Source organism: Silene latifolia, chromosome 11, assembly GCF_048544455.1.
Source record: "Silene latifolia isolate original U9 population chromosome 11, ASM4854445v1, whole genome shotgun sequence".
NCBI classification, from domain to species: domain Eukaryota; kingdom Viridiplantae; phylum Streptophyta; class Magnoliopsida; order Caryophyllales; family Caryophyllaceae; genus Silene; species Silene latifolia.
Genome location: NC_133536.1, coordinates 26,131,727 through 26,156,783, shown reverse-complemented (window position 1 = coordinate 26,156,783; position 25,057 = coordinate 26,131,727). Strand labels below are relative to the sequence as shown.

The following is a 25,057-nucleotide window of genomic DNA, read 5'->3' as shown; positions in this document are numbered from 1 at the left end:
AGTTGCCATAAAAAAAGCTAAACAACTTTTTTTTTTTCAAATTTATTTATATTCCTTCAAAATAATACAATATAAACTAAACTATGAAAAAATTCTACAAAATTGAAAAATAGCAATATTTCAATATTCAATATTATTTTCATAAAATTATCTATTGACCCATGAATCTATTTTTCACTTTTGATTGAAGCCTTGTGAATTTTTCTTAAAAGTTTCAAAAAAACGTGCAATATTATAAATACAATTTCATAAAATATTGTTTACAAAAAATAAGAACATGCATTAAAAAACTAAATAAAAAACATGCAATTTTCTTTCTAATTGTCAAAGCGCTATCAACAACGTAAGTATAGTATTTCTAATCTTGTAGCTACTATTAATGTTGATTTTTAAGATAATTTCAATTTGTAAAAAAGATTATATAAGAATAATTTTCATATATTATGAAAGTGAATCATTTCTTCATTTATCATGATGAACTTAAATAATTTATAAATTAATTTGGATATTATGGTTAGTTAATATTTATAGTCATATATTACTTTGTTATATGGTCATTTTGGTAAATATAATGGTCATATGGTCATTATATATAGTAAATAGTTTAGACCAAATGGCTATATTGGCAAAAGACCCGTTAATTAAAGGGTGATTAGTTTTAACAGGGGAAAATAACGAGGACCGAGAATCGATCCAATGATCACCCCATGAATCCCCTATTTACTAAAAGAATAGGTGGATCTCCAAATTTTTCCGCCTAAAATTTTAGCATCTAGAATTGGACTTATTATTATAGTCTATTCTATGAGTATGTCTTGAAATATAAATGGATATAATCTTTTAATTGGATACGGAGTATATTCATAAAATTGAGATACTCAGAATCTGCACAAATTTGATATGCTAAAGATTTTCCTCCACAGTTTATATGATAAAAAATTCATTGGGTTTCTATAAAATAAGAAATTGTGGATCAAAATCCTCTATATACTAAAAGGTTAACAGATATTTAAATTCTCATGTTTAAATTTCCCGCCTAGGTAATAATTCTACTGATTTCCTAATTAATTAGTGTTCACTATCAATATTTACTAAACATTATTTATCTCTTAATTTATTTTGTTATAACATCAATCATTTTTAATTTTCACATAAATAAGGCTAATAAAATATCTCCTTGGAATTACATATGCAATTTTACTACCATTTTCAAAATGAAAGTAAACTGCATTAGTTTAATTAATTGTTAAATTTTTTAATATCTGTATCTAAAATACCGTACATTTGCACATACGGGAGCTATACTAATAAGACATTAACTACTCAACAATACTACGGAGTACTTCAAACCAAACCAAACCAAACAAGAAGAAGGACCACTGCACTTATCGTTGAGAACCTAACCAAGACATCGATCTGCAAAACTTAAGAATTACGGTCATTATAAGTTATTTGAGGTTATGTATTTAATATTTATTCATTAGTTAAATGTTTGTTGTTATTAAGAGTAAATAATTAGGAGCTAGCTTTTGAATAGTGTTGTGACTATTATATATGTAGTGAGATAAGTTAGGACTTTAAACCTTAAAAATAAAGATCATTGGTCAAATGGTCATTGTTGGATAGTATAAGTGCTACAGTTAATATCCCGAGGTAAACATAGAATGAAAAACTATAAATTCTTAGTTAAGTGTTTGAGTATTGTATTATTGTTACGGTTCTAATTAATAATAATAATAATAATAATAATAATAATAATAATAATAATAACAATAACAATAAATAATAACAATAATAATACAAGTGGGCTTGTCGGTTAATTTTATAACAAAAATTATTGTGTGCTTTGCATTTTTTCTTTATATTGTTTGTATCAGAACCCTCCACAAGTGGAATCAGAGATATGACTTGATGGAGAAATTTTTTGTACAAAGTTTGATATAGAGTTAAATTATGGTAAGAACAATTTCACGTTGTGGTAGAGCATAATCAAGGATGTTCTTCTCCAACACGGGTTGCATGCAACTCTCATAGACAAAAAGCCCCAAGATGTTCAAGTTTTCAATTGGGAGGACACGGGGTTGAGCGCGATTAGTACAATTCGCCTAGCTCTTCGCTCGAAATCAAATATAGCGTCTTAGTTGGAATAGATAAGTCCCTAAGAAGTTAAGGGTCAAGTTATGTATGTAGCATTTACAATGCAAAGTCTTTCGCTAACAAATTAAACTATTCTTGAAAAAAGATTTTTTTGAACACGAAATGGGAGATGGAGGCAATTTGAGGGATCATGTGTAAATAGGTTTAATGGCTTGATCACCCAATTAGCAAATTTGGATGAGAGTTTCAAAGAAGAAAACAAGACTATAATGTTTTAAGCTTCTTTTACCAAAAAAGTATAACACGATGATTACTAGTTTACTTGTAGGGAAGGCAACATCAGCCTTAGATGAGACTGTTGTGGTTCTACTCGAATCTGAATAATTGATAAGGCAAGAAATTGGTCGCTCTTCAAGTGACGGAGGAGCGTTGGTGGTGGACTTGTGTGATAAGAAGAAGGGCAATAGAAATTACCATGTGCTCTATTGTGGTGAGTTAGGTCATATACAAATGATGTGTCCTAAGGCAAATAAAAAAAATCTAAAAAAGTTGGCAAAGACTCGTGGAAGTTGAGTTTCAGCTATGATAAAAGTTGATGATGGTGAACTCTTAACAGTTCATACAGAAAATGAGCTTAAGAAGACTTATGTTGAACCATATAGAATATATATTTATGTTTTAATGATGTCAAGAGTGTGTGGACGCGGGCCCACGGGGGCGCTTGGGAGGAGAACAAGCGTTTGCATTTGTGGAGTCGCCATCAATTTATTGTGGAAAATTGGAAACCGTTCGAATACCTCGTGTCATGTCAAGACACAAAGTAGTGACATGAACACCAAAAACTCGTTACCCTTAGCATTCTATGTCTAGAATGACTCTCATGGATGCCAATGAACACGTATGTTCACAGAGATCTGGAGTAAGGGGTGAGAGTACGTATTAGGAAGCTCTTTTGATCGAACACCTAATTCCGCCCGCCTCGATAGCGGCCTCTACTAATGATTAGGGAAGTTATTCGTACTTGATATATCGTTTATTATATGCTAGAGCTGATCAAGTGCGGGTCGGCCCGTTTGGCCCAGCCTACCCGGCCCGCTATTTAAGCGGGCATGGTCATAGAAAAGTACCAAATTAACGGGTAACGGACAACAAAAATAGGCCCGCCAAAATTAATGGGCGGGTATGGACAATGAAAAATGCCCATGGGCCAGCCCACTAGGCCCGCTTTAAAAAATATTTTCCTATTTTTCTCTACATGACAACAACAATAACATAAAAAAAATGTATATAACTAAAAACTAATTATTATTTTTACGTAAAGTTAAGCGAAACGAGGTTGAGCCCAAAAAAAAGTTTATAAACCTACTTTAATCTTGGTAGTAGATAGTTTTGTTTAAGTTGACGACCGATTTTTTGTTTTAATTTTGAGCCCACGAGCCCGCGGGTCGGCCCGCCTATTTAAAATGGGCGGGCTTGGACAATCAAACTTGGCCCGCTATAATGGACACGGGCAACAAAATTAGGCCCGCCAGACAATTTTTTCAAGTGTAGGCCCGTCCATGTCCGGCCCAAGCCCGCAAATGATCACCTCTATTATATGCATGCAATGCAACATCCAAGTTTTAATCCTAGCATGTGAAGAATTAACTAAGTCGGTGAACAATTAATTAGCAAACAATTAGGTCGAAGTAGGAATTTAAGTTCAATTACATGTGAAGGCATACAAATGGTACAATAAAAGAAATACAATAATAAATACAATAATGAAAAATACAATAATTACATCGGATTCAATGATTTATGTCGAAAATACTTTCAAAACGGATAATTTGAGAAAGAATAAACAAACGAATTAACGAACAGGAATTAGGCGATAATACGATTAATAGTTAATTAAATACGTAAACTAATTAAACTAGGTCAAAGCAGAACGGAAGTTCAGAGACAGAAGTCAACCTGGAAGAGGCGCAGCAGAGCTGCGCCCTCTGGAAGAGGTGCATCAGTTGCTGCGTCTGTTCCAAGGCTGAGTTCTGGTTGCGAAGCCGGAACTGCAAATCGTCAATATTCTTGGATGAATTTAATGATTGATTATGATATTTGACTCGGATGAAAGTGATTTAATAGGTTAATTACATGCGAATGAGTCATAAAAGCGATAAAACATGGATGAAACAAATGCAAACGAATTAATTACATGAATGAAAGATTGATTAGTGACATCGGTGAACTAAATAGGGTAAATATGACGAATTAATGGCGGATACGACAATAGACAGATGGAAATATACCAAAGATCGAATTCCAGAGATTCAATATGAAAGAATCGAATCTCTACAACCCGGATTGATTTTAATGACGAAAACCCGCAAATATTGGATTATAGGGGATTTAAGCCGGGAATTAATGATGAATTATATACTAATGATGATAAATAATATGTTAAATTATGTTTAAATCGGCATATGAAGAAAGAACAATAAACGAAAGAAAACAACGAAACGAAAGAATTGACAGAAGACGGAGGAAGAAGAAAGAAGCGAGGAGCTGGCGGCCTCACGAAGAGGCGGTGAGTGCTGCGTCCCTTCAAGAGGCGCGGCGATTCTTTGCGTCCTTTCTCGACGTCTATCTCCTGATAATCCGTAAAAAGGGTTTTAAACATGGTTTTAGAAATCGGTTTTAAGAATACTTTCGACATAAATCTTACATTAATGATACAAAAAGGTAAATAACAATAATAAAAAGAAGGATTTACACCCTCAGACTTACATGTTTGACGAAACGAGATGAACTAAGTTAACGTTTTAGTGATGCTCGACTCGAATGTAGACGAAAGTGCCCTCGTAAGAGGAAAACGATGAAGATTAATTAAGTTGATTATGGTGGAGTTGGTCAAATTGGTCGGTCATGCAAACGAGGCTGGTACTCAGAAGGATCCGAGCTTACGTGGTCGAATGTTCAAGCACGTAGACCCCAAAAAGTAAGAACGTGGTCTAGAATGCAAAGGGAGAAGAGAAGGGCGGACACTCGCGTGAGAAATATGAGGAGCGAAGGCTCCTATTTATACTAATCACGTGGAGGAATTAGGGTTTTCGGAGAAACTTTGGAAGTGAATCTCGAAAAGATATGAAAAGATAAGAAAAATACGCAGAAAAGGACCTGGGAAGAGGCGCAGCATGCACTGCGTCTCTTGGAAGAGGCGCAGCACCTGCTGCGTCTGTTCCCAAGTGGTTAACCCCTGCGGAAGAAAGATTTCCTTGTTTAGTTTATGAAATGACGGGATATTTTGGTTTTCCTTAATATTTTGTGTGAATATTACGGGAAATAATTTACCAAAGATTAAAAGATTGTGAAATTTGGAATAGAAATATCCGGAACATTCCAGAACATTCTGACTCGGGATTTAGCGGTTATCAGAAAATGGAGACAGTTTTAGGCCCGGACTCCAAATTTACTCTAATTACTGTCAAAACGATCGTATCGGCGCGTAGATGACAACTAAGAGGTAGACATCAGTGTTTGAGCAATTACTCGACGATAAACTTACGAACTGTCACAAATCGTTCCGCGTACCTGATGAGTAGTATTTTACCATACATTTATACCTTATTCCGACTCGATTTTGCGTGCTTAAATGATTAAAAGGCTCATTTTATTTACTAATTTATAATAATTAATCGTCTCAATTTAATTTAATTATTAATCGGTTTTAATAATATTAGTGTTATTATTGTTTTATTGTTTGTAATTTGTAGATGAGGCGGAAAGTAAGAAGCTAATCGGGTCGAAACGGAGATGAGATGGGTCAAGAGCAAAGTGAGAATCAAATGAAAACCAAAATAAAAGTCAAAGGATGACTTTGACCTTTCCCTTTCACCATCGACACCACCATACTCCTCTTCCTTCCCCTGCATTTCATCACACTCACCATTTACTCTTCACCATCATTAACGCAACAGTCCACCATTCACTCATACTCCATTACCATTCACCATCATCTTCACACCGTAACACCTTCCCCTGCTTCAATTCACACATCATCATCATTCATCGTCGTCACCCTGAAATTTGACAACAACCCAGCAACCAGCTCGCCCACCACCTTTCATCTCGCCTAAACACAGGCAGTCGCAAACCTGACACCTGCTCACGCCGTTCACCAAATTCGACAACAAACATCCACGAGCAGCCAACAATCGAACCCATTTCGATCCACCGCCAGTCATGAGTCATGAGGATTGATCGAGTCAATTAATTGACTGAGTTGAGTTCTGATTTTAAAGAAAAGAAGTGAAGCAGAAACAACCACCATGGCCAATCATCTCACTCAATCACCGTGCAACAAGTGACTCTAAGCCGGCCAACCGGCTGCCGCCTCACCGGCTCTCAATCCGCAACAATTCAGCTAATAGCTCTCAGACGGTCAACCGTCTGCCGACACCCTTACCGGCTCAAATCCAATCAATTTACCCTCAAATTTTCTAGCGGGTTTTGTGCCGGTGCACAACCGGCGGCCGGCGAGCCGGCTGGGTACCCCTTTTGGCGATTTAAGACTTTGATTTCCCCTTTTTTGTTTTTCCTTTTTTCTGCGTTTTATACGATTAATTCCCCTCCCCCTTATTTGATTTGAGTCGTGTAATGTTGTGAGAAGGAGGAGAGTTTTATTATTATTATTATTATTATTATTATTATTATCATTATTATTATTATCATTATTATTATCATTATTATCATTATCATTATCATTATCATTATCATTATCATTATTATTATTATCATCATTATTATTATTATTATTATCATTATTATTATTATTATCATTATTATTATTATTATCATTATTAATATTATTATCATTAATAATATTATTAATATTAATATTAATATTAATATTATTATTAATATTATTAATATTATTAATATTATTATTATTATTATTATTATTATTATTATTATTATTATTATTATTATTATTATTATTATTATTATTATTATTATTATTATTATGTAGACTAGTATAAAAAGGAGACCACACCTTACCGCACATTACACTACCTTAGAAATTAGATTAGAAAATTAAATTAGTTCATTCTCCTCTCAAATATTTGTAGAACCCTAATATTTCCTCTCTCATTTTCATTCAATAAAAAGTAATCTTTCCCTAATTATTAGTTTAATTATTCTCTAGTTTATGCTAGTTCTTCATTTTCTCAATAGTTTACATTTAGTCATTTGGGTTGTATTTGGAAGACAAGAAAAATTCATCTTCCATTATTATCCAAGTTTGTTCCTTTCCTCTTTGTTGGTACAATTCTCATCTTTTATTTTTACAATTAGTTCATTAGTTTACGTTTATTGTTCTTTACTTGTTGTTTTCATTCAAAGTTTCTATATTTATATGTTTAGCATGTTTGTGTGTGTATTGTTCCATCTTATTGTTAGATTTTCATCCTTAAACATGTGTGAGTAGTCCTCATCTAGAGCTTAGGGGGATCTTGGGTAGTAAATGGGTGTGAATTTGGGTTGATAACATATTGATTTGGGTGTTTTAATGGTTGTCACTTTCTTGCACATGAAGTGTTTGTAGAATTGCTCCTATGAAAGTTTGAGTATTTTCTCACATGTTTGGTTATCTTGGTGTCTATACTAGTGGATGAACAATCTTGGTGTGTAGACTATTAGATGATCTTTGTGTATGTGTGTGACAAGATTTGGTTAATCGCATGAAAGTGGGTTAATGAATTTCTAAATGTCCTAAGACATTAGGCATAATTCCTTGACTATTTGAATTACCTATTTCCCATATTTGCCTTGTTTCATGCCCAATAACCCGAGTGAACCCGAAAGCTCTAGTCTTTCTCATATTGATCAACTACATTTTCATTTAGTTTAATTTGATATCTTATTCGCATCTTAGTTTACAATTTAATCAACCTCTTTCATTTGTTTGACTAAACTAAAGACTAAAACGGACTAAGTATACACCCCCGCCATCTTTGTGTTCGACACCCGACTAAATACTACTTTTAATTGGGTTTTATAAATAGTTTTTGATTGGGAAATGACGGCAAATCCCTATATCAGTACCAAACATGCGGCGCAATCATCACCGGGTGGTTTGCGGGAGGTGCAGAAATGAGGTATCTACAGAGCCCCCACTTTGACTGAGGCTTGGACAAGGCGAAAGTCAAAGTATAGCCATCAGGTCAATCGAAGATTACAACCTGACGACTATGGCGACGCGAGGCGGCTCAAGGGGTCTGAACCAAGGACCTGTCGTCGGGAACATTTTAGAGTCTGTCGACTTCCGGAGAGGGTCATTTAAAGTCCATTAGACTACGTAAGGAGGCTCGCTAGCCATAAGAAGAGACCATACCTGAAACTTCTTCCTCGAGACGCTTCCGGAGGTACATAAGAGCTAAAGTTAAGCGTAAGAGCTAAGGGATAAGCGTAAGAGCTAAAGGATAAGCGTGAGAGCTAAAGGATAAGACCTAAAAGATAAGTAAGGATTGTTCTAGGGTGTGGGATCCCAAAGGAAAGCATCAATGGGAAGGAGGCCCAAATACAATTTCAACCTGAGGGGGTAACTAAGGCTTGAGTGTAAGAACTCTACCGGTCTGGGAACTTCTAGAGAACGACACCTTTATCGCACTCCGTGGGGAAACAAGAAATATCGTGAGTAGCAGGACACAGGCGGGAACTGCTGGGAGAAATATGCTTGGGTCGTCTTCAAATAAACTTCAGAAGAACTCGAGAAGGACTATTGTATGTCGTGAACTCTCGTTAGGGAAACCTTATCAGGAACTTATCTCCATGTCTCGAGAGGGATTGTCTATCCGCTTACTCTCGCTGGGGGAAATATAATGAAGGCGTGTCGAAACACCTGTCGGGGAATACTTGCTCGTTGTGACAAACAAGGTCTTGGAAGCGATAAATAATGTATGATAGTCTGCAGTTGACTTAGAAACGTGGGTCTGAGCGAAGAATAATCGTCAAGCGGACCAAAAAAGAGATAAGTGGCATCGGGGAAGAGGCGCACCAAAGATGGGCCCACAAATAACGAACTCATAACGAATTTTTGAAAATTCGTATGAAGGGAAGCTGAGGAAGAGGCGCAGCAAGAGCTGTGTCTCTTGGAAGAGGCGCAACACCTGCTGCATCTGTTCCTGATGGTGTCTTTCCTGCGTAAAAGCGCGATGAAACAGGGATTCATTTCATTTGTTTCGAAACACAATTCCTCAATTTCTCTCTCAAATTTCAACCATTTCCGCCAAAATTTGATCCAAAAGCTTTCATTTGCCATGACTAATCGAGGTATGTATATCGTTCTTGCATCAATCTTCTATAATGGACGAATTGGATCTACAAAATTTAGGGTTTTCAACCCTAAAATGTCGAAAATTTGGGGCTTTTCCCCCAAATGATCTTGCCTTGTGAAATTGACCTTGTAAATGGTTAATTGGTAGTATAAGGATCATAACCATGTATTTGTTTCGAATTTTCGTTGAGTTTTGGGCATTTGAGTGAAATTGAGACGGTTTCACAGCTAGACCGTAAATTGCTTCGAAAATGGCCTTAGGATTGCCCATTTGCGATGAAACTTGATATTTGGAATCCTTGGATGATGGGTAAACTTCCTACCATCTCGGAATTTTGGTTTGTGACGGCTTTTTCAGGACACTTTTCTAGGGCATAATCGCCGTTATAACGAAATGCTGCCGAAATTTCGACTCGAAACCGTGACAAGGCTTCAACTTAGGCTTGACTTAACCCAAATTACCACATGAGTGATCGGGTTTGTGGGAATATGGCCAAATATGGCGGGAAAAGAGCGACTTCGGGGCTCCTAAAGCTCGAAAATCTCCTAATCAAGGCTCGTCATCACTTGACGCGGCCTAAAATTACTTTAACGTTGCAGGTGACGAGGCTTCCAATTCTGGGAGAGCTCCCATGGACATAGACACGGCCGTTGACACTTATCGTGCTCTCGAGGAGGCTTTTGCTGCGGCTAGGGCAGCTGGTGAGGTGGCTGAGGACGAGATCCTCGAGGAGGAGGAGGAGGAGGCCCCGAGGCGGGCCAACGTTGGGCGAGGCGGTCGTCAGCTGAGGGGAGCATCTGCGTGGGCTGAGACCTGGGACAGCATGCACTTGCTTTGGGCTGCGGAGGGTCACATGTCCTATAGGACGGTGAAGAGCTTGGTAATCTTGAATTCATTACTCACCACTCACCGTCTTTCATTTCATTTGCTCATATCTTTTCCAATTTCATTCAAACTAAAGATAGCTTTTTGTTTTAAATCACAATAGGAGGCCGGGAACATCAGGTCGTTCTCGGGCTACACGACGGCGATAGAGTGCTACGAGAGGCTGTCGGCGGAGGAGCGGACCATGATCGAGCGGGGGGCATTCGGCGCCCTAGTGCAGGCTTGGAGAGATATCGCGAAGAGGAAGCTGTGAGCTAACCTTAGCCTGGTCCGTGCTTTCTTGGACCGATTATGGGATACGACTTCCACTTTTCACATGCCTTTTGGTGAGGTGGGAGTCACGTTGGAGGACTACGGCATGATCTCGAGGGGCCGTGTGGGACCGAGGAGGTGGAGTGGCCGGAGACCGCCATGAGGGTGGACTCGGCCGAGGCTAGGAGGTTGATCGGCTGGAACTTGGCGCCGAAGGTTGTTATAGTGCCTGGTTTGGTGCCTAGTTCTTATGTCCGAGACTACTTTGCGGGGAAGACCCCGGCGCGGGTGATGATTGACGGGAGAGAGACGGCTCCTCCTCCCTGTACAGCTGAGCAGAGGGCCCGCTTGTGGCTTTGGTGGTTTCTGTCTTTGATCTACCTCAGAGACAAGGGAGAGAGGCTGTCGACGAAGCTTCTTCCCTTCCTTTCTGAACTGAGCTCCCTAGGACGTTGGGACTGGGTCACTGCTGGTTTTGCGGTCCTCATCCGCTTCATGAGGGCCATGGTTCGTCCGGAGTTGACGGAGAAAGGGACTTCTCCTGGTGCTGTCGGCCATGGACTACTGTTGGAGGTATGAACCTTCATTTGGACTAATAATCACTTCTTTTCCTTATCGAATTACGAAAGATCGTTATTGACTATCTTGCTTCATAGGCGTGGGTGTACTCCTACTTTCCGAGCCTCTCGCCCAAGAGGACGGAGCCGCTGGAGAAGGCCTATCCTGTCGTGAGGGATTGGGTGATGTGTCGCACGAGGAGAAAGCGTTCCTCTCACGGTGTCTACCGGCGGGACGTGAACGCTCTTCAGCTGGACAGCGTGAGCATCTCACTTATATTCGTTTTGCTTCTTTATTACTTTTTAACCGATCATAAGAATGATTTCTTGCTTGTCTTTTCCCAATGGGTGTCCAGGCCTTGGGCGGAGTACACTGGCGCTCCTCCTTTGTGGCTGAGGTCCTTCGACCTAGAAGCTCAAGTCGGTTACTGCTGAGGACGTCGATGGGTCTTGTGTCGTACTTGGGCGAGCGCTTGGCTCGTCAGTGCTCCCGGTATGTCTTGACGGTTCCCATCGATCCTCCTAGGACGATGTTCAGGCAGCCTTCTGAGGCTGAGAGGGAGGCTGACTTGGCTGGCGTTGGTGGTGACGCCCTCCTTCTTCCTGGTGAGGACTACTCAGCGTTCCTCTATGGGAGGTTGGCGTACTGGTCGGTTGTGGTAAGTATTTACTCTCCTTATGACCATTTCGATAGCATGATGAATGATCATCGATTAATGGCAATACTTTGTCCTTGCAGGAGGTTGAGGCGGCGGGCATCGAGCCCCCAGAGTACCCCGAGACCCTCGAGTACACTGACGCGACCGGGAGGACAACGATCTCCGAGCTGCGTGACTTTGACGTGGCTGTGATGGATGCTGGCTTGAACGATTGGCAGCATCTGATTCGGAGGGTGAGCCTCTAATTTGTATGATTTTTGTGTAAGGACACATTTGATTGAACTTATCCAATTATTAAGAACCTCTTTTTTGAAAATGCAGGTTGCGCCGTCCCGGTTTTTGGCGTTATGGAGGGTGGCCAACCGGCTGCGAGCTACTGCCGTCGAGGCACTTGTCGGCGGTCGAGGTCGTCAGGTATGAACCTTTCGTCTACTTCATTTTATAGTTTTCTTATGATTGCTTGAAATGATTGACATGAGCCAATTTTGTTGTTTGCAGAGGGAGCGTGAGCTGGCCCAGTCTCGGGAGGAGATAACTCGTTTGCTGAGGGAGCTCGAGGTCCACGACGCCAAGGTTGCTGCTCTCGAGGCGAGAGTTGCGGAGTTAGGCAGCGACCGGCAGTAGTTTTGCTCAGTTGTTGTTTGTTTGTTGGCTGTATCTTGCACATTTGTACATTTTAGGACCTACATTTTGGACATTTTGAATTTTGCTTGGGCTCGAGCCCCCAGTTTGGTGTACATATCCCTTTTTGGTTGTATATACGATGGCCTGAGTGCCTTTGCTGCTGGGTTGCTTTATTTGTACCTGCAGGTTAGTTTTGAACAAGTTTGGTAGATGACGGTTTACGCCGTCATGCTGCCGAAATTTACATAGAAATCACATAGAGCATGTATTTGTACATATGGCCATAATTAGCGCAAAACAATGTCTTGAAAATGCAAAAAATTGGTCGGAAATGACCGGACGGTAGGGTGGGTTACCCCCTAAAAAAAGGAAAAAAAAACATATAAGTTTGAAATGGAAAGTGAAATGATTCCCTGAAAAGAAAATTAAAAGAAATGTACAAGTGTGCGAAAATGACGAAAATGTCGATATCGTCTCGAAATGCGCATCCGCGAAATTAAGAAACACGAAATATGGTAAATTTGACGTATTTACCAAAATAATAACCCGTATGAATAAGAAATTATTCGTTAAGGAATTTAGGAAAGATCCAACGCGGGAAATCAGAGAAACGTTGCTGAGGAAGAGGCGCAGCAGGAGCTGCGTCTCTTTGAAGAGGCGCAGCAGGTGCTGCGCCTGTTCCCCGGTGTATCCGTCCTGGCGGATTTTAGGAAACAGATTTTAGTATAAATAGAAACGTCGATAGAGGTTTTATTCACACAATTCTTCCGTCTCTTCCTTCGTCTTATTACATAAAATTCTCAAAACAATCCTTCATCATGAATACTTTAGAGATTCGTCTAAAAGAGTGGACCAATGAGTTTTCCAATGTGGAGAAACATGACATGGGTGCTTATAATCTTGGATCATTGTTGAGTTTGAAGCTTATCAGGGTAGTCAAACCATTCCTAGATGCATGTCTTGATTATTGGGACCCGAATTATCACGTTTTTGCTTTCCTTGGAGGTGACATTTGCCCATTTCCTGAAGAAATTGCTGCGATCGGTGGGTGGACCCAGAACACTTGCTTGCTATTCCTTCTACTTTACAAGGGTATAGGAACAAGTTTAGGGACTTGCTTGGGTTGACAAGGATTGAGGTGGACCGTTTAGTGACCTCGAAAGGAGTGCGAATGTTGAACTTTATTGACCGATTTATTAACAAGACCGACCCCACCATCTCTTATGTTGCTAGGCGAAGGGCGTTCGGATTTTGCTTGTTACATGTATATGTCCTTCAAGGGCATGTTGATGAGGATTTGAGAGGTGATCCCCGTCTCCTGGGCCTAGTTGAGCAAATGGAACTGCGCAGGAGACCAGCTTGTTTGTGTTTAGGAGAGATCCTATTGGTTTTGGATAACAGGAAAGCCAATCGTGACCGACCTTATTTGGGAAGTCCCGTTATTTTGCAGGTAAAAGAACACTTTTCTTTTTTTTTTTCTTTTTTTTCTGTTCGTTTTTTTTTTTCGTTTTTTTTTTTCGTTTTAATACCTTCTTTTGGTAGGTCTGGCTTATGGAGCGCCTTCGATTGATCGAGCCCCCATTTCATGTTCCTTCTTATCATGCTCGCTCAATTGCAATGAGGACCAGGCTTTACATGGTGGACTTCTCTCGAGTGTGCAATTACTGGGAAAACAAATTGAGGAGTGATGATGGCCCCTTGATTAGGTGGGTTGTACCATGGTGGCATCTCAAATCTTTCACTGGAATATCTTCCTTGGATCCTACCCGATCTGTGCGCATTCCTTGCTTGGAATTCATGGTATGCATCTTCCCGGAGAGGCTGATGAGACAGGTTGGACTGAAGCAGACAATCCCAAAGCTTGACACTGTCCCGCAGACTGCCGTGGCGCTTACTACTGAGAGTCGAAGGGAGTGGGCCATTAAATGAGCTCAAAGAAACGTGTGGTTCTTGAACTCTTTTGTTAGTGCTTTATGGGTGTCGGACTCCTATCTGCGGTGGAGGAAAGCTACTACTCCGGAGGAGCGTGAGAGATTGAGGAAGCGCGAGCCCATTGACTACAAGGTGCACGAGGTGGAAAAGGAGAAAGAGAAGCATCTGACTGAGGGAGAGGAGGAAGCCGGGTTTCGAGTTGTCCATCCTTCGAAGAAACCGAAGACCTCTCTTGCCGTGGACAAAGTGATTGACAAGAATGGGTAGGCTAGGCCTCGAGAAAGACCGTTGGTGATTAGGTCCGAAGTGGCGCAAGAGCGTCCGGCTCGAGGTCGTGACAAGAAATATGACAAAAATGACAAGGGCAAAGGGAAAATGGAGGAATAGCCCTAGTCTTTATTATTATTTATTATTTATTATTATTGTAATAAGAAGGTGGGGTTTTTAGAATCCTAGCCTATTTTTCTTTTTCTTTACTATTATTATTATTATGTAATGTATTATTATTGAATGAAATAAAGGAGGTTAATTGGTTATGAAACCGTTGTGACTTTCTATTTATTATTCTTGTCGAATTTCAAATGCAACTGCAAATGTCCTTCTATTTACATTTTGAAATTAATGGGTTGTATCCCGTGAAGGATTGCCTACGTATTCATTAAAAAATAAAATCAAACTCTTGTGCGTAGTTCGAGTAAATATAAAAGAATAATTGTTCTAAGTAAGAGCTTGTAATGAACTTAGAAGATAAGCATGAGCTTTTTACTTACTCTTAAGATACAATTTAGTTTATTTGATGATGTGAGGATGACAGATTGTCAAAATGCAAGAGCAGAGTGACATTAGCTTATTTCAGCTTGGCCAGGGGCCGTTTATTTTAGTGCCACAAGAGCGACACGTGAGGTTACGCGAGGCGCGTTTTTGTTCCTATTCTAGGCATAATACCGCTTTAGTTGGTCAATGTTTGTCGGGTTGGCAAATTCATTCCCATCTAGGTCTGTGATTCTAACCGCACCCCCTGGAAGTATGGACTTGACTAGAAATGGCCCGGCCTAATTAGGTTTGAATTTTCCCCGTGGATCGACAAGTAAAAGAGCTCTAACCGACTTGAGTACTAGGTCTCCTTCATTGATGTTCCTTGGTTTGACCCTTTTGTTGAAGGCTCGTTTGATACGTGCTTGATATGTTTGGACATTATGTAATGCGCGTAGCCTATATTCATCCAGGAGTATTAGTTCTTCATATCTATCCCTCTTCCAATCGGCTTCCGGGATTTGACTTTCGAGTAAGATACGCAATGATGGTATTTCTAACTCGACTGGCTATACAACTTCTATGCCATAGGTCAAATAGAAAGGGGTGGCCCCAGTGGGCGTCCTTACAGATGTGCGATATCCCCACAAAGCAAAGGGTATTTTTCTTGGCCAATCTCGATAGTTGTCAATCATTTTCTTGAGAATTGTGACAACGTTCTTGTTTGCCGCCTCTACCGCGCCATTAGTCTGTGGTCTATATGGCGAAGAGTGGTGATGCCTGATTTTGTACTTGGCTAGCAATTGCTCAGTCTCGGTTTGGAAATGCGATCCATTATCACTAATGATCTCATGTGGGCAACCGTATCGACAGATGATGTTGTTTTGTATGAACTTTGCCACATTTTTAGCCGTGAGACTAGTGTATGAAGCCGCTTCTACCCATTTGGTGAAATAGTCAATTGCCACGAGGATGAAACAGTGACCTCCTGTTCCGGCTGGAGTTATCTTCCCGATTATATCAATTCCCCAGGCAGAAAATGGCCAAGGAGATGTCATCGTATAGAGTAATGAAGGAGGGACATGCTGTACATTCCCGAAGATTTGGCAGTTGTGACAATGTCTTACATATTTGATGCAATCGGATTTCATTGTGGTCCAATAATACCCCAAACGTGTGATTTTCTTTGCCATCATGGGCCCACTCATGTGAGGACCGCATTCTCCATCATGGACTTCTTCCATCACTTTCCGTGCCTGTGAATGATCAAGGCAACGTAGGACTACACCAAGAGGTGTTCTCTTGTATAGCTCTCTTTGCATGAGAACGTATTGGGAAGCTAGTAGGCGTATGGCATGTTGTCCCCTTTTGTCCATATCCGGTGGATAGATACCGTTGAGCTTGAAATTTAGGATTGCTTGGAACCAAGGTTCCTCTGTGAATTCCTCTTCATTGGTGATTTGGTGGACATAAGTTGGCTCTGATCGTCGTTCGATATATAAAGGCATTTCCGCCACGTCATCTGGCATATTAATCAAAGATGCAAGTTTTGCAAGAGCATCTTCAAATTGATTTTCTTCCCGAGGTAGGTGTAGATAGGTCACGTGATCAAAGAATTGAGCAACTTGGTCTATTCTGGCTTGAAAAGGTGCTAGGCTTTCGCTTCGGATTTTCCAAGATCCTGTAACTTGATTGATGATCAGGGACGAATCCCCATGCACTCGGAGGTTTTTAATGCCTAAGCTCACTGCCGCTTGTAGTCCAATGAGACAAGCTTCGTATTCTGCAGCGTTATTTGTCACCTCGAAGTCGAGTTTGACAGAGATCGCTGTATGCTCGCCTTCAGGAGAAATGAGAAACACTCCTATTCCAAATCCTCTTAAGTTTGATGCTCCATCGAAGTAAAGGTCCCAGGAGTCTACATCGGTTTGGAGTATATCCTCGTCTGGAAATGACCAAGTATCTATTGTTTGTGCATCATTGATGGGATTTTCTGCAAAGAATTCGGCAACGACGCGCCTTTTTATAACTTTAAGAGTGTGGACAAGGCCCTCGGGAACTGCGTCCGCGGGATCCACACTAGGCATAATCGACTCGAGGTTCTTTCGAATCGAATTAAGAAAAATTAGAGTCGCCACCAAGTTTTTTGGGAACTTGGAACCGTTCAAGTCAACTTTACACCTTTCATCGAAAAGCATAAAGCCAATCGACTACGAGTGATTAAAGATAAAGACTTGTACCCTATATCACTCGATTTGAATGACTCTCGTAATCCAATGGTATTTAGACGGATCCACAAACTATAGATCTTGAGTAAGGGGTGAGGGTACGTGTTAGGAAGCCCATAAGGACACCTAACCCCGCCCGTCAATAACGGCCTCTACTAAGTCAAGTGTCGGATTTCAAACAAGGTCATGGCTACTACGATATATGATATGCAAACATCGTTTTAAAACCCTGACATGTGAAGTTTCTATGTCGATTTAGATGCAACTAAACTAACTTTGTCAAAGTTGTAATTTAGCATGTGGGTTGATTGATCTAACAACATATAAACGAAACAAACAAGGCTTGATGGGAATGGGGGAGCCGTTGGGATCTACCTATTACAACCCAGGCATTTCATGCCGACACAACGAGGAATTAAAGATACAACTCGATCTAAATACAATTGCTATATACAACACCGTACATGACACATTACACGGCCATTCGGCCTAGAAAAACGTGCACAAAGGGGTGGCCCACGGCTTACATGACTCACGGCCTTGGGTCACTCCTCGTAATATGTGCTTTCACTTAATCTTATCGAATTAGACATTGAGTCACACACCAAAGCATGCATTAGCATAAATCGGGCCATGTTGCTTTAAACAACATGCGATTTACTACACTCTTACTTGCATTGGGGCACAATCATCTAACCAAACAAGACTAAGGTTTTTAGAAGAGGTTTTGACTCGATAAAAGTAAAACTAATTACAAACAAACTACCAAACATGACTCGATAAACAAAGTAATTACAAGATACGAAATAACGAGATAAAGATGAGAAAATAACGAGAAAAAGGGACTACAAGGACACGGCCAAACACGGCCTACACGATCTAGCATACCCTAATCCTTAGGTTAGATTCATTAGGTTAGATAGATGATTGCGAAACGGGATAGGAAACAAGTTAGAAAACGAGTTAGAAGCAACGTTGATCGATTGAGATGACGTCACGCCAAGGTGTATTCTATACGGCCAAAGGGGGTCAAATTAGGTCAAGTTTGCTAATTAAGTTAACTCATCGAGTGTTAATAAGAAGGTTCTAATCATGCACTCTTATACTAGCGAGAAATTAGGTGAAAGAGAGAGATGCATTCAATTAGGTTATAGAATTGTCAGTTGATTTTTAAAGCTACGTCGATGTACCCTAATGTGTCTAATTAGGTTATTAAATTGATCTAATGTCATCTAAACGAGTTATATGTTAACAATCAGAGGTCATACTAACATGTGAATGGTCCTAGGGTGGGTCGAATCACACGAAACAGAAGAGGGGTCAAAAGCGAAGAGCGAAGTTAGAATTCGTTTTATTAATGCCCTACCTTGAACACGAGGATATGTAAATGAGACGGGGGTGTACGACTGACTGATGTAGCGGTTTCTTTCCCATCTCAAGTCAACATAGGTGTTCATGGTGGTACTTTAACTCATACTCGGACTAAACTAGTTTCATAGTTAATGAGAACAATCGATAAACAAAAAACGATAAACAAACAAAAACAAACTATAAAAAACAAACATAAAAAACGAAATAAAAGGGAGAAAGAAGAGGATTTTATGCACCCTCAACCTACATGTATCGTTGACACCGTCTTGGGTCGTAATCGATGGTAGATTTTATCTCGAGAGGCCGTCGTCGACGAAGAAACAAAGCAAACAACACGTTTTTATCGAATCTGGACAGCAACTTTCAAACAGCGATTTATCTCTCGTTTCACGATGAAAATTCAATTTAAAAGATGTTTTGAAAACTAGAAAGAGAGAAGAACAGAGATCTTAAAACAATCCCTGCTCGTTTTGAGTTATTGGGCACGAAAAACGAGCACAAACAGAACTGGACAGACAGGAAAAGCCGCGAAAACAGAGTGTATAACACTCTGTTTTTCGAGGGAATTCGTGTACTCTCAAGGGCAATTTGGCTCGTAAATATTTGTCTAATGTGTAGATGGATGTTGTATGGTTAATTTGGAACAAGAAACTCGAATTTTGATGGATGTTTGAAGGAGGAACGAATTGTATTTCGAAGAGGACACACAAACTTTTCCAGTTTGCAAGTCGGTTTTGTGAAGGGTTTTTGAGAGGCAATTAGGGTTTGTTTCTGGAGTTTAAAGCTTGTAAGTGACGGTAGTATGTATGGAGACCTTAGAGGAATGAATGTATGGTGAAGGGTGGTATTTATAAGGAGTTAAAATAGGGTAAAAGGGGGGAGAGAGACAGACGGGCCTGTTCGTGCATAGCTGCTGTCCAGCAGCTTTGGTGAGGATTTGAGAGGCTTTGTGAGGGGTTTTCTTGGTGGTTAAGCTAAGGTAATATGGGTAGGATATTAGGGTATGGGTTAGGATTAATGGGCACGGGTTTTGGTGGTGTTTGGAGCGGGTTTTGGACTCGGGTTTGAGCTGCAAAACAGGGGGGCTGCTCGTGTTTTTGTGCGGGCTGTTGGGAGTGATTTGGGGCATGATTTGGGCCGTGGTTATGGGGTTCGAACTGGGGTTGGATGGGTAGAGGCTTAGGTTGGTTAGTGTACTCGAGATTCGTGTCAACTCGTAAAGAAAACGGGCTCAAAATCCGAGCTATAATCGAGCTCTAAAACACGTGTTTAAAACGAGTTCTTTTCGATTTTTAAATCGATTTTTCAAAACAATTAACACATTAAAATAAATGACTTTTCAAATCAAATATACTCATAAAATGATTTTTCAAATCAATTATTTATTTTATTTTCAATAAAATAAATTTGAGAAAATAAATTCTAAAAAGCTTTAATTTAAATATCTTTTAAATTAATAAAATGAATTCACTTTAAAAAACATTAATTTAAATATCATTTAAAATAATAAAATACTTCATCGACGACGCCCATTCTACATCGTAAAACGAGCTCCAAATAATGACAATGACAACTAAAGAATACATGTGTCCTATCATCATCGGGTGTTTGTCGGGTTCTCTATAAATTCCAATATCGACGGATACGGGTATCTCTGAGCCCCCACTTTGACCGAGGCTTGGACGGGCGAAAGTCAAAGTATACCCCAGGTCCCTCTCGACCTGAGGATTCTGCGGGTCGTTTATAGTCTATTAGACTTGCGTATGTAAGCTCGCCAGCCATAAGAAAAGATCATACCTGAAACTTCGTTCGGGATTAACTCTTGCTTCATGTTGCGTCGAATTATCATCGTTGGTCATCGACCCATAAATTGCATATATGGTGGGTTGAGCCTTATCCTTAGGCGCCTACGTATCCGTTTCTGACGGAATCAAACCCGCGTCGTAGTTAAGAATCGCCGACACATGCCCAAAGTTTATCATCTGCGGCATTTGTCCAAATTCATCATCTGTTGACACTTGCCCAAAGCTTATCATCTCTGGGCGGTGCCCAAATGGGACGGGACTTTCCAAGGAGGTTGCCGCCGCTTTCATCATTTGCTTTCAGCTACGAAATTCTTCCATTTCATACTCTTGTATTGAATTGAATTCTGAGTGGATGTCATCCTTTTCATCTTGATAATGGTCTTTGAAGCCAACGGCTTCAGAGCCCCCAGTTTGTGATGGCTCTAAAGTCGAAGACTTTAGAGCCCCCAGTTGAAACATATCCTGCTATATTTGAAGCACAAAAAATGTACGAGCAATAATTATCACATAAACATATTTGGATCATCGACCTTGAAATTGGATCATTTAAAAGATTGGGTCATCGACCCGAAAATTGAATTTGAAAATTTTGAATAATTGGGTCATCGACCCGAAGTTTGAATCACTTAGAGTATTGGGCCATCGACCCGAGGTTTGAAGTTGAAGTGTTGGAATGCTGGGTCGTCAACCTAAAATTAAATTTGAATGACTGGGTCATCGACCCAAAATTTGAACAAGTTGAAAATTTTGAATAATTGGGCCATTGACCCTTCAAAAATTGAATTTGAATTTCAAAGGATTGGATCATCGACCCACAAAGATTCCACTACTTGCATCATCTATCCACAATTCGCAAAAAGTTTTTGAAATTTCGGATTTCTGAAAAATTTGGCATTTTGAAATTGAACCTTGACGGGTGAGCACGAAATACGACTCAGACACGCTGTATGACCCGTAAATAACGTGGGCGTAGCCCGCTACCGTAAAACAAAAAAAGGAAAATAAAACCGTAAGTGTGCACGGGCTTTAATTCAAATATGGACTTGCTGGGGGTAGAAAGGTAAATTGGCCGTTCCGGCACCAAAAGATGGCAAATGGGAATCACAAGGTCATCGGACTTGGGACGGAGATATCGTATGGCATGGACGTTCTCCCGAGGGCACATGGGAATCAAGATCACTTGATATTGACAGGGTGGATTAAACTCACGGAGCAACAACGTTGGCTTCGCCCAAACACTAAACACAGATTGATTTTATGAGAACACTTAGACGTCACACATCACTCTTGTTGGGAACATTCTGTCACTCTTCTCCTCGCCTCCTTTCTTTTCAGCGAGTTTTCATTATTTCTTGCCACCGCCTTCTTTCTTTTCAGCGGGCTTTTACTATTTTTCTTCCACGCCTTCATTCTTTTCAGCGGGTTTTTCATATTTTCTGTTCCCAACACAAGCCCACATCTATGTGACTCAGCATTTTTGCCTAAACCATTAGATAAAGCTCATTCTGAGACTCGATACTATTCATCCGAACCTATATCCTCATCCTAGTCTACATCGAGTACTAAGACCAACTCAAACAAAGGTGGCTTCATTTGGACTTGGTTAAGACCCGTAAGAAACCGACAAGATGACAACTTGGATGATGGGTGGATTGAATCCCTTATTCTGAAGGACTGCCTACGTATTCGCGTGGAGCGAAATCAAATCCGACGTAGTTCGATCATGGTGCATAAACATGGCATTTTGATTGTGTGTACACACTCGAAGGTTTCACCTAAGGTATCATGTCATATCCCATTCTAGCCTGTAAAGTACCGTTAAATCCCGTGTTTGGGGTTAGGTGTAAAAGGCTTGGATCTTTTGGGATGTGGAGCTTGGTAATAACAAGTTTGAATGGTTAACCATCATTCTGAAGGTTTGTTTTGTGGTGCTAAGGCCAAGGGCTATGGCTGCTGATGTGGTTGGAATGGGTGTCTCGGGTTTGATGAACCACGAGTGCAAATAAATGGGTTGAAAAATGATGCGGGTTCAAATTTTCATGTCTGGATCCTAAAGGCTTGGGTTTACTAACACAAGCTAACTGATTCTCAGAATCCCTAACTAATCCCTCGTAACTGCCTCGGGAAGGACTTAGGGGTATGGATGACTGCTGATGGCGCTACCTGACCATTTTGGCTTCGCCTTTGAACTTCGATCAACATTCAGACATTTCTTTTTCTCTTTTCTTTTCTTTTCTTTTCTTCTTCTTTTCTTTTTTTCTTTCCCTTTTTCTTCTTCTTTTTCATCTCTTCTCTTTTTTCATTTTTCATTTTTTTCGTCCTTTTTTTTTCCTCATCTTTTCATTCTTTTTCATCTTTTTATTTCTTCTCTTCTTGAAAATGGTCTTCTATTCATTCCCTTAGTCACAAATGGATACACCTTAAAAACTGGGCTTCGCCAACTAAATTGGGTTAGAATTAACAATTCTTCTTAGAATGGGTTGATATCTTCTCTCTTCGAGAGGGGATGATTTTGTTGGGGAAAAGGCTTGCCTTCCATCATCGATAGGGGAAACAAGGAGCTAGTCCGAGTTTGTCATAGAATCATCTAAAAGCCTGTCATAAGCCTGGTTTTGATGGAGGTTTTCTACCGCCAGACATGGAATAGGTAAAGGAATCAAACACGGGATCCTATTGTACCTTACATTTTGAAACGGGACATATTTCTACCCCAGGGATGCCTTTGAGTGTGTTGTGCGTTTTATCATGCTTTCAGAATGATTGAGGATTGGAAACAAGAAAAATTTGGAAACGAACTGGAACTTTTTATTGGAAAGACAAATGCTTAACAGACTCGAAGGAACGATTCCTAGGACACACCCTAGGTCATCGCGGAACAAACGACTCAACTTCGGGAAAAGAAAGTCCTAGACTCGACTTGACTAAGAAAAGAAAACAGATCCCGACTCATAATTTTTCAAATCTGGTCTTGAGCTTTCCCTTGTTCAGCTGTCAGCTTAGATGCTCGGCTCTGGTCCTTGATCTCTTTGATGGTCTGCCTCCATCCCGAGGTAGTCCTCTGAGGATCTACGCCAGTGATAAAGGTTGGTGAACCGAATTGTCTTTTATTAACTTCGTTAACGAGAGGAGTACATTCTAGAGCAAGACTCCCGACTTGAATTTCATTCTTCGGGTTTGGCAAGAATTCACAGCAATCCACAAATATTTTCCCGATAAACACCCCTTTCAAGTGACATGGGCGGATAAGATGGGAATAATCGACATTGTCTTCGACAGAAACAAAGTTGGCGTGATCGCCAAATGGATTGGTGATGTTATTGGGTTTAACAGTTGGGATCGGGAGTGTTCCATTCTCGATTATGTCTTGAATTTCGTGCTTCAGTCGATAGCACTTTTCAGTATCATGGCATTTCCCTTGATGAAAGGCACAGTAGGCATTTGGTTTATACCATTTACCTTGTTGATCAGCGGGAGGGTCCGGAGTTGGACCAATAGGCTTCAGCTTTCCTTGGGCTATGAGCCTTTGGAGAGCGTAGGTATAAGTGCATCCGATATCGGTGAATGCCCTAGGTGTTTGGCGCCGCGACTTCTTAGATTGCCCTTCTAAGAGATTGATGGCTTCATCAATATGGGTCGTTGCTGGGGCTTTGGCCTTAGACGATGAGGCCCCTTGGTACCCTTTCGGCTTTTCAGCCTCTGCCCTTATGACATCATCTTCTACCTTTATCCCGATTCTTATCAATTCTTTGAAAGAGCCAAAATTCTGGTATTTCAGAGCATTGCGGTAAACAGGTCGTAGATTCTTTACGAACTTATCTACCATTTCAACTTCATCAGGCTTCTTGGCTAATTTCACGCTTTCAGCGCGCCATCTTGCAAGGAACTCAGTAAAGCCTTCTTTGTCTTTCTGTGTCCTCACCTCCAATGTTCTTATGTCAGTGAGTACCATGTTTGTGGGCAACTTATCCTGAACTGGGGCATAGGCCCTAGCATTTTCGTAGTGGATGTTCTTCCCCTGGGAGAGTTTCAGACGGTCCTCAATGAACTTGAACCGTTTCTCCAGATCAGTCAGAGGTGGGGTAGATGAATCTTCACCCAGCTTGGATTCGATCGCATCCATTCTAGTCATCATGAGGTTCACGGCCTCAGTGAGTTTGTTAACAGCATCTTCCATTGCTTGACGTCGGGTTTTTGGCGGCCTTTCTACAAGAAAACCCCGAACTGAGTCAATATTTAAAGTAAGAGCCCCTGCACACTTAAGGACACGACCCCAACTTGACTCAGACAAAAACTCGACTTGAGACTGACTAACCAAAGGTTCGACTCACGGTTGGATTTAGACCTTGATTTATTTGGACTCGACAAAACGACACGACCCGAATCACCATAATTCGGTTCTAAACCGGACTCGGTGTGACTAAACCCGTGATTGGACTAACATAGCCCATAGGTTCGAGTGAAACGCCCTAAATGGCCTAGCTTGGGCGTTTTCTGTGGACTATCCTAGACCAATTGGTCGACCAACATGACTCAAAGCCCAAGAGGTGAGCTTTGGGTGACCCAACAGGGTCGTGTTCT

At 40.5% G+C, this 25,057-nt stretch overlaps 1 protein-coding gene across 1 annotated transcript; it reads left to right on the top strand.

The window, feature by feature from the left end:
• The first annotated feature begins 11,135 nt into the window (after positions 1 to 11,135).
• On the top strand, positions 11,136 to 12,469 carry LOC141613736 (uncharacterized). The gene is made up of 5 exons (XM_074432480.1): positions 11,136 to 11,368; positions 11,464 to 11,766; positions 11,847 to 11,999; positions 12,088 to 12,180; positions 12,265 to 12,469. The coding sequence occupies exons 1-5, from the start codon at positions 11,294 to 11,296 to the stop codon at positions 12,388 to 12,390; spliced, it is 750 nt and encodes a 249-aa protein (XP_074288581.1). The 5' UTR covers positions 11,136 to 11,293; the 3' UTR covers positions 12,391 to 12,469.
• The last annotated feature ends 12,588 nt before the right edge of the window (positions 12,470 to 25,057 follow it).

What these genes read in the sequence shown, in the direction of transcription:
- LOC141613736 (XM_074432480.1), top strand. Translation starts at nt 11,294, where the DNA reads ATGTGTCGCACGAGGAGAAAGCGTTCCTCTCACGGTGTCTACCGGCGG. An exon ending in ACGCTCTTCAGCTGGACAGC is followed by an intron (nt 11,369 to 11,463) that starts GTGAGCATCTCA and finishes ATGGGTGTCCAG; the next exon opens with GCCTTGGGCGGAGTACACTG. An exon ending in TCGGCGGTCGAGGTCGTCAG is followed by an intron (nt 12,181 to 12,264) that starts GTATGAACCTTT and finishes TGTTGTTTGCAG; the next exon opens with AGGGAGCGTGAGCTGGCCCA.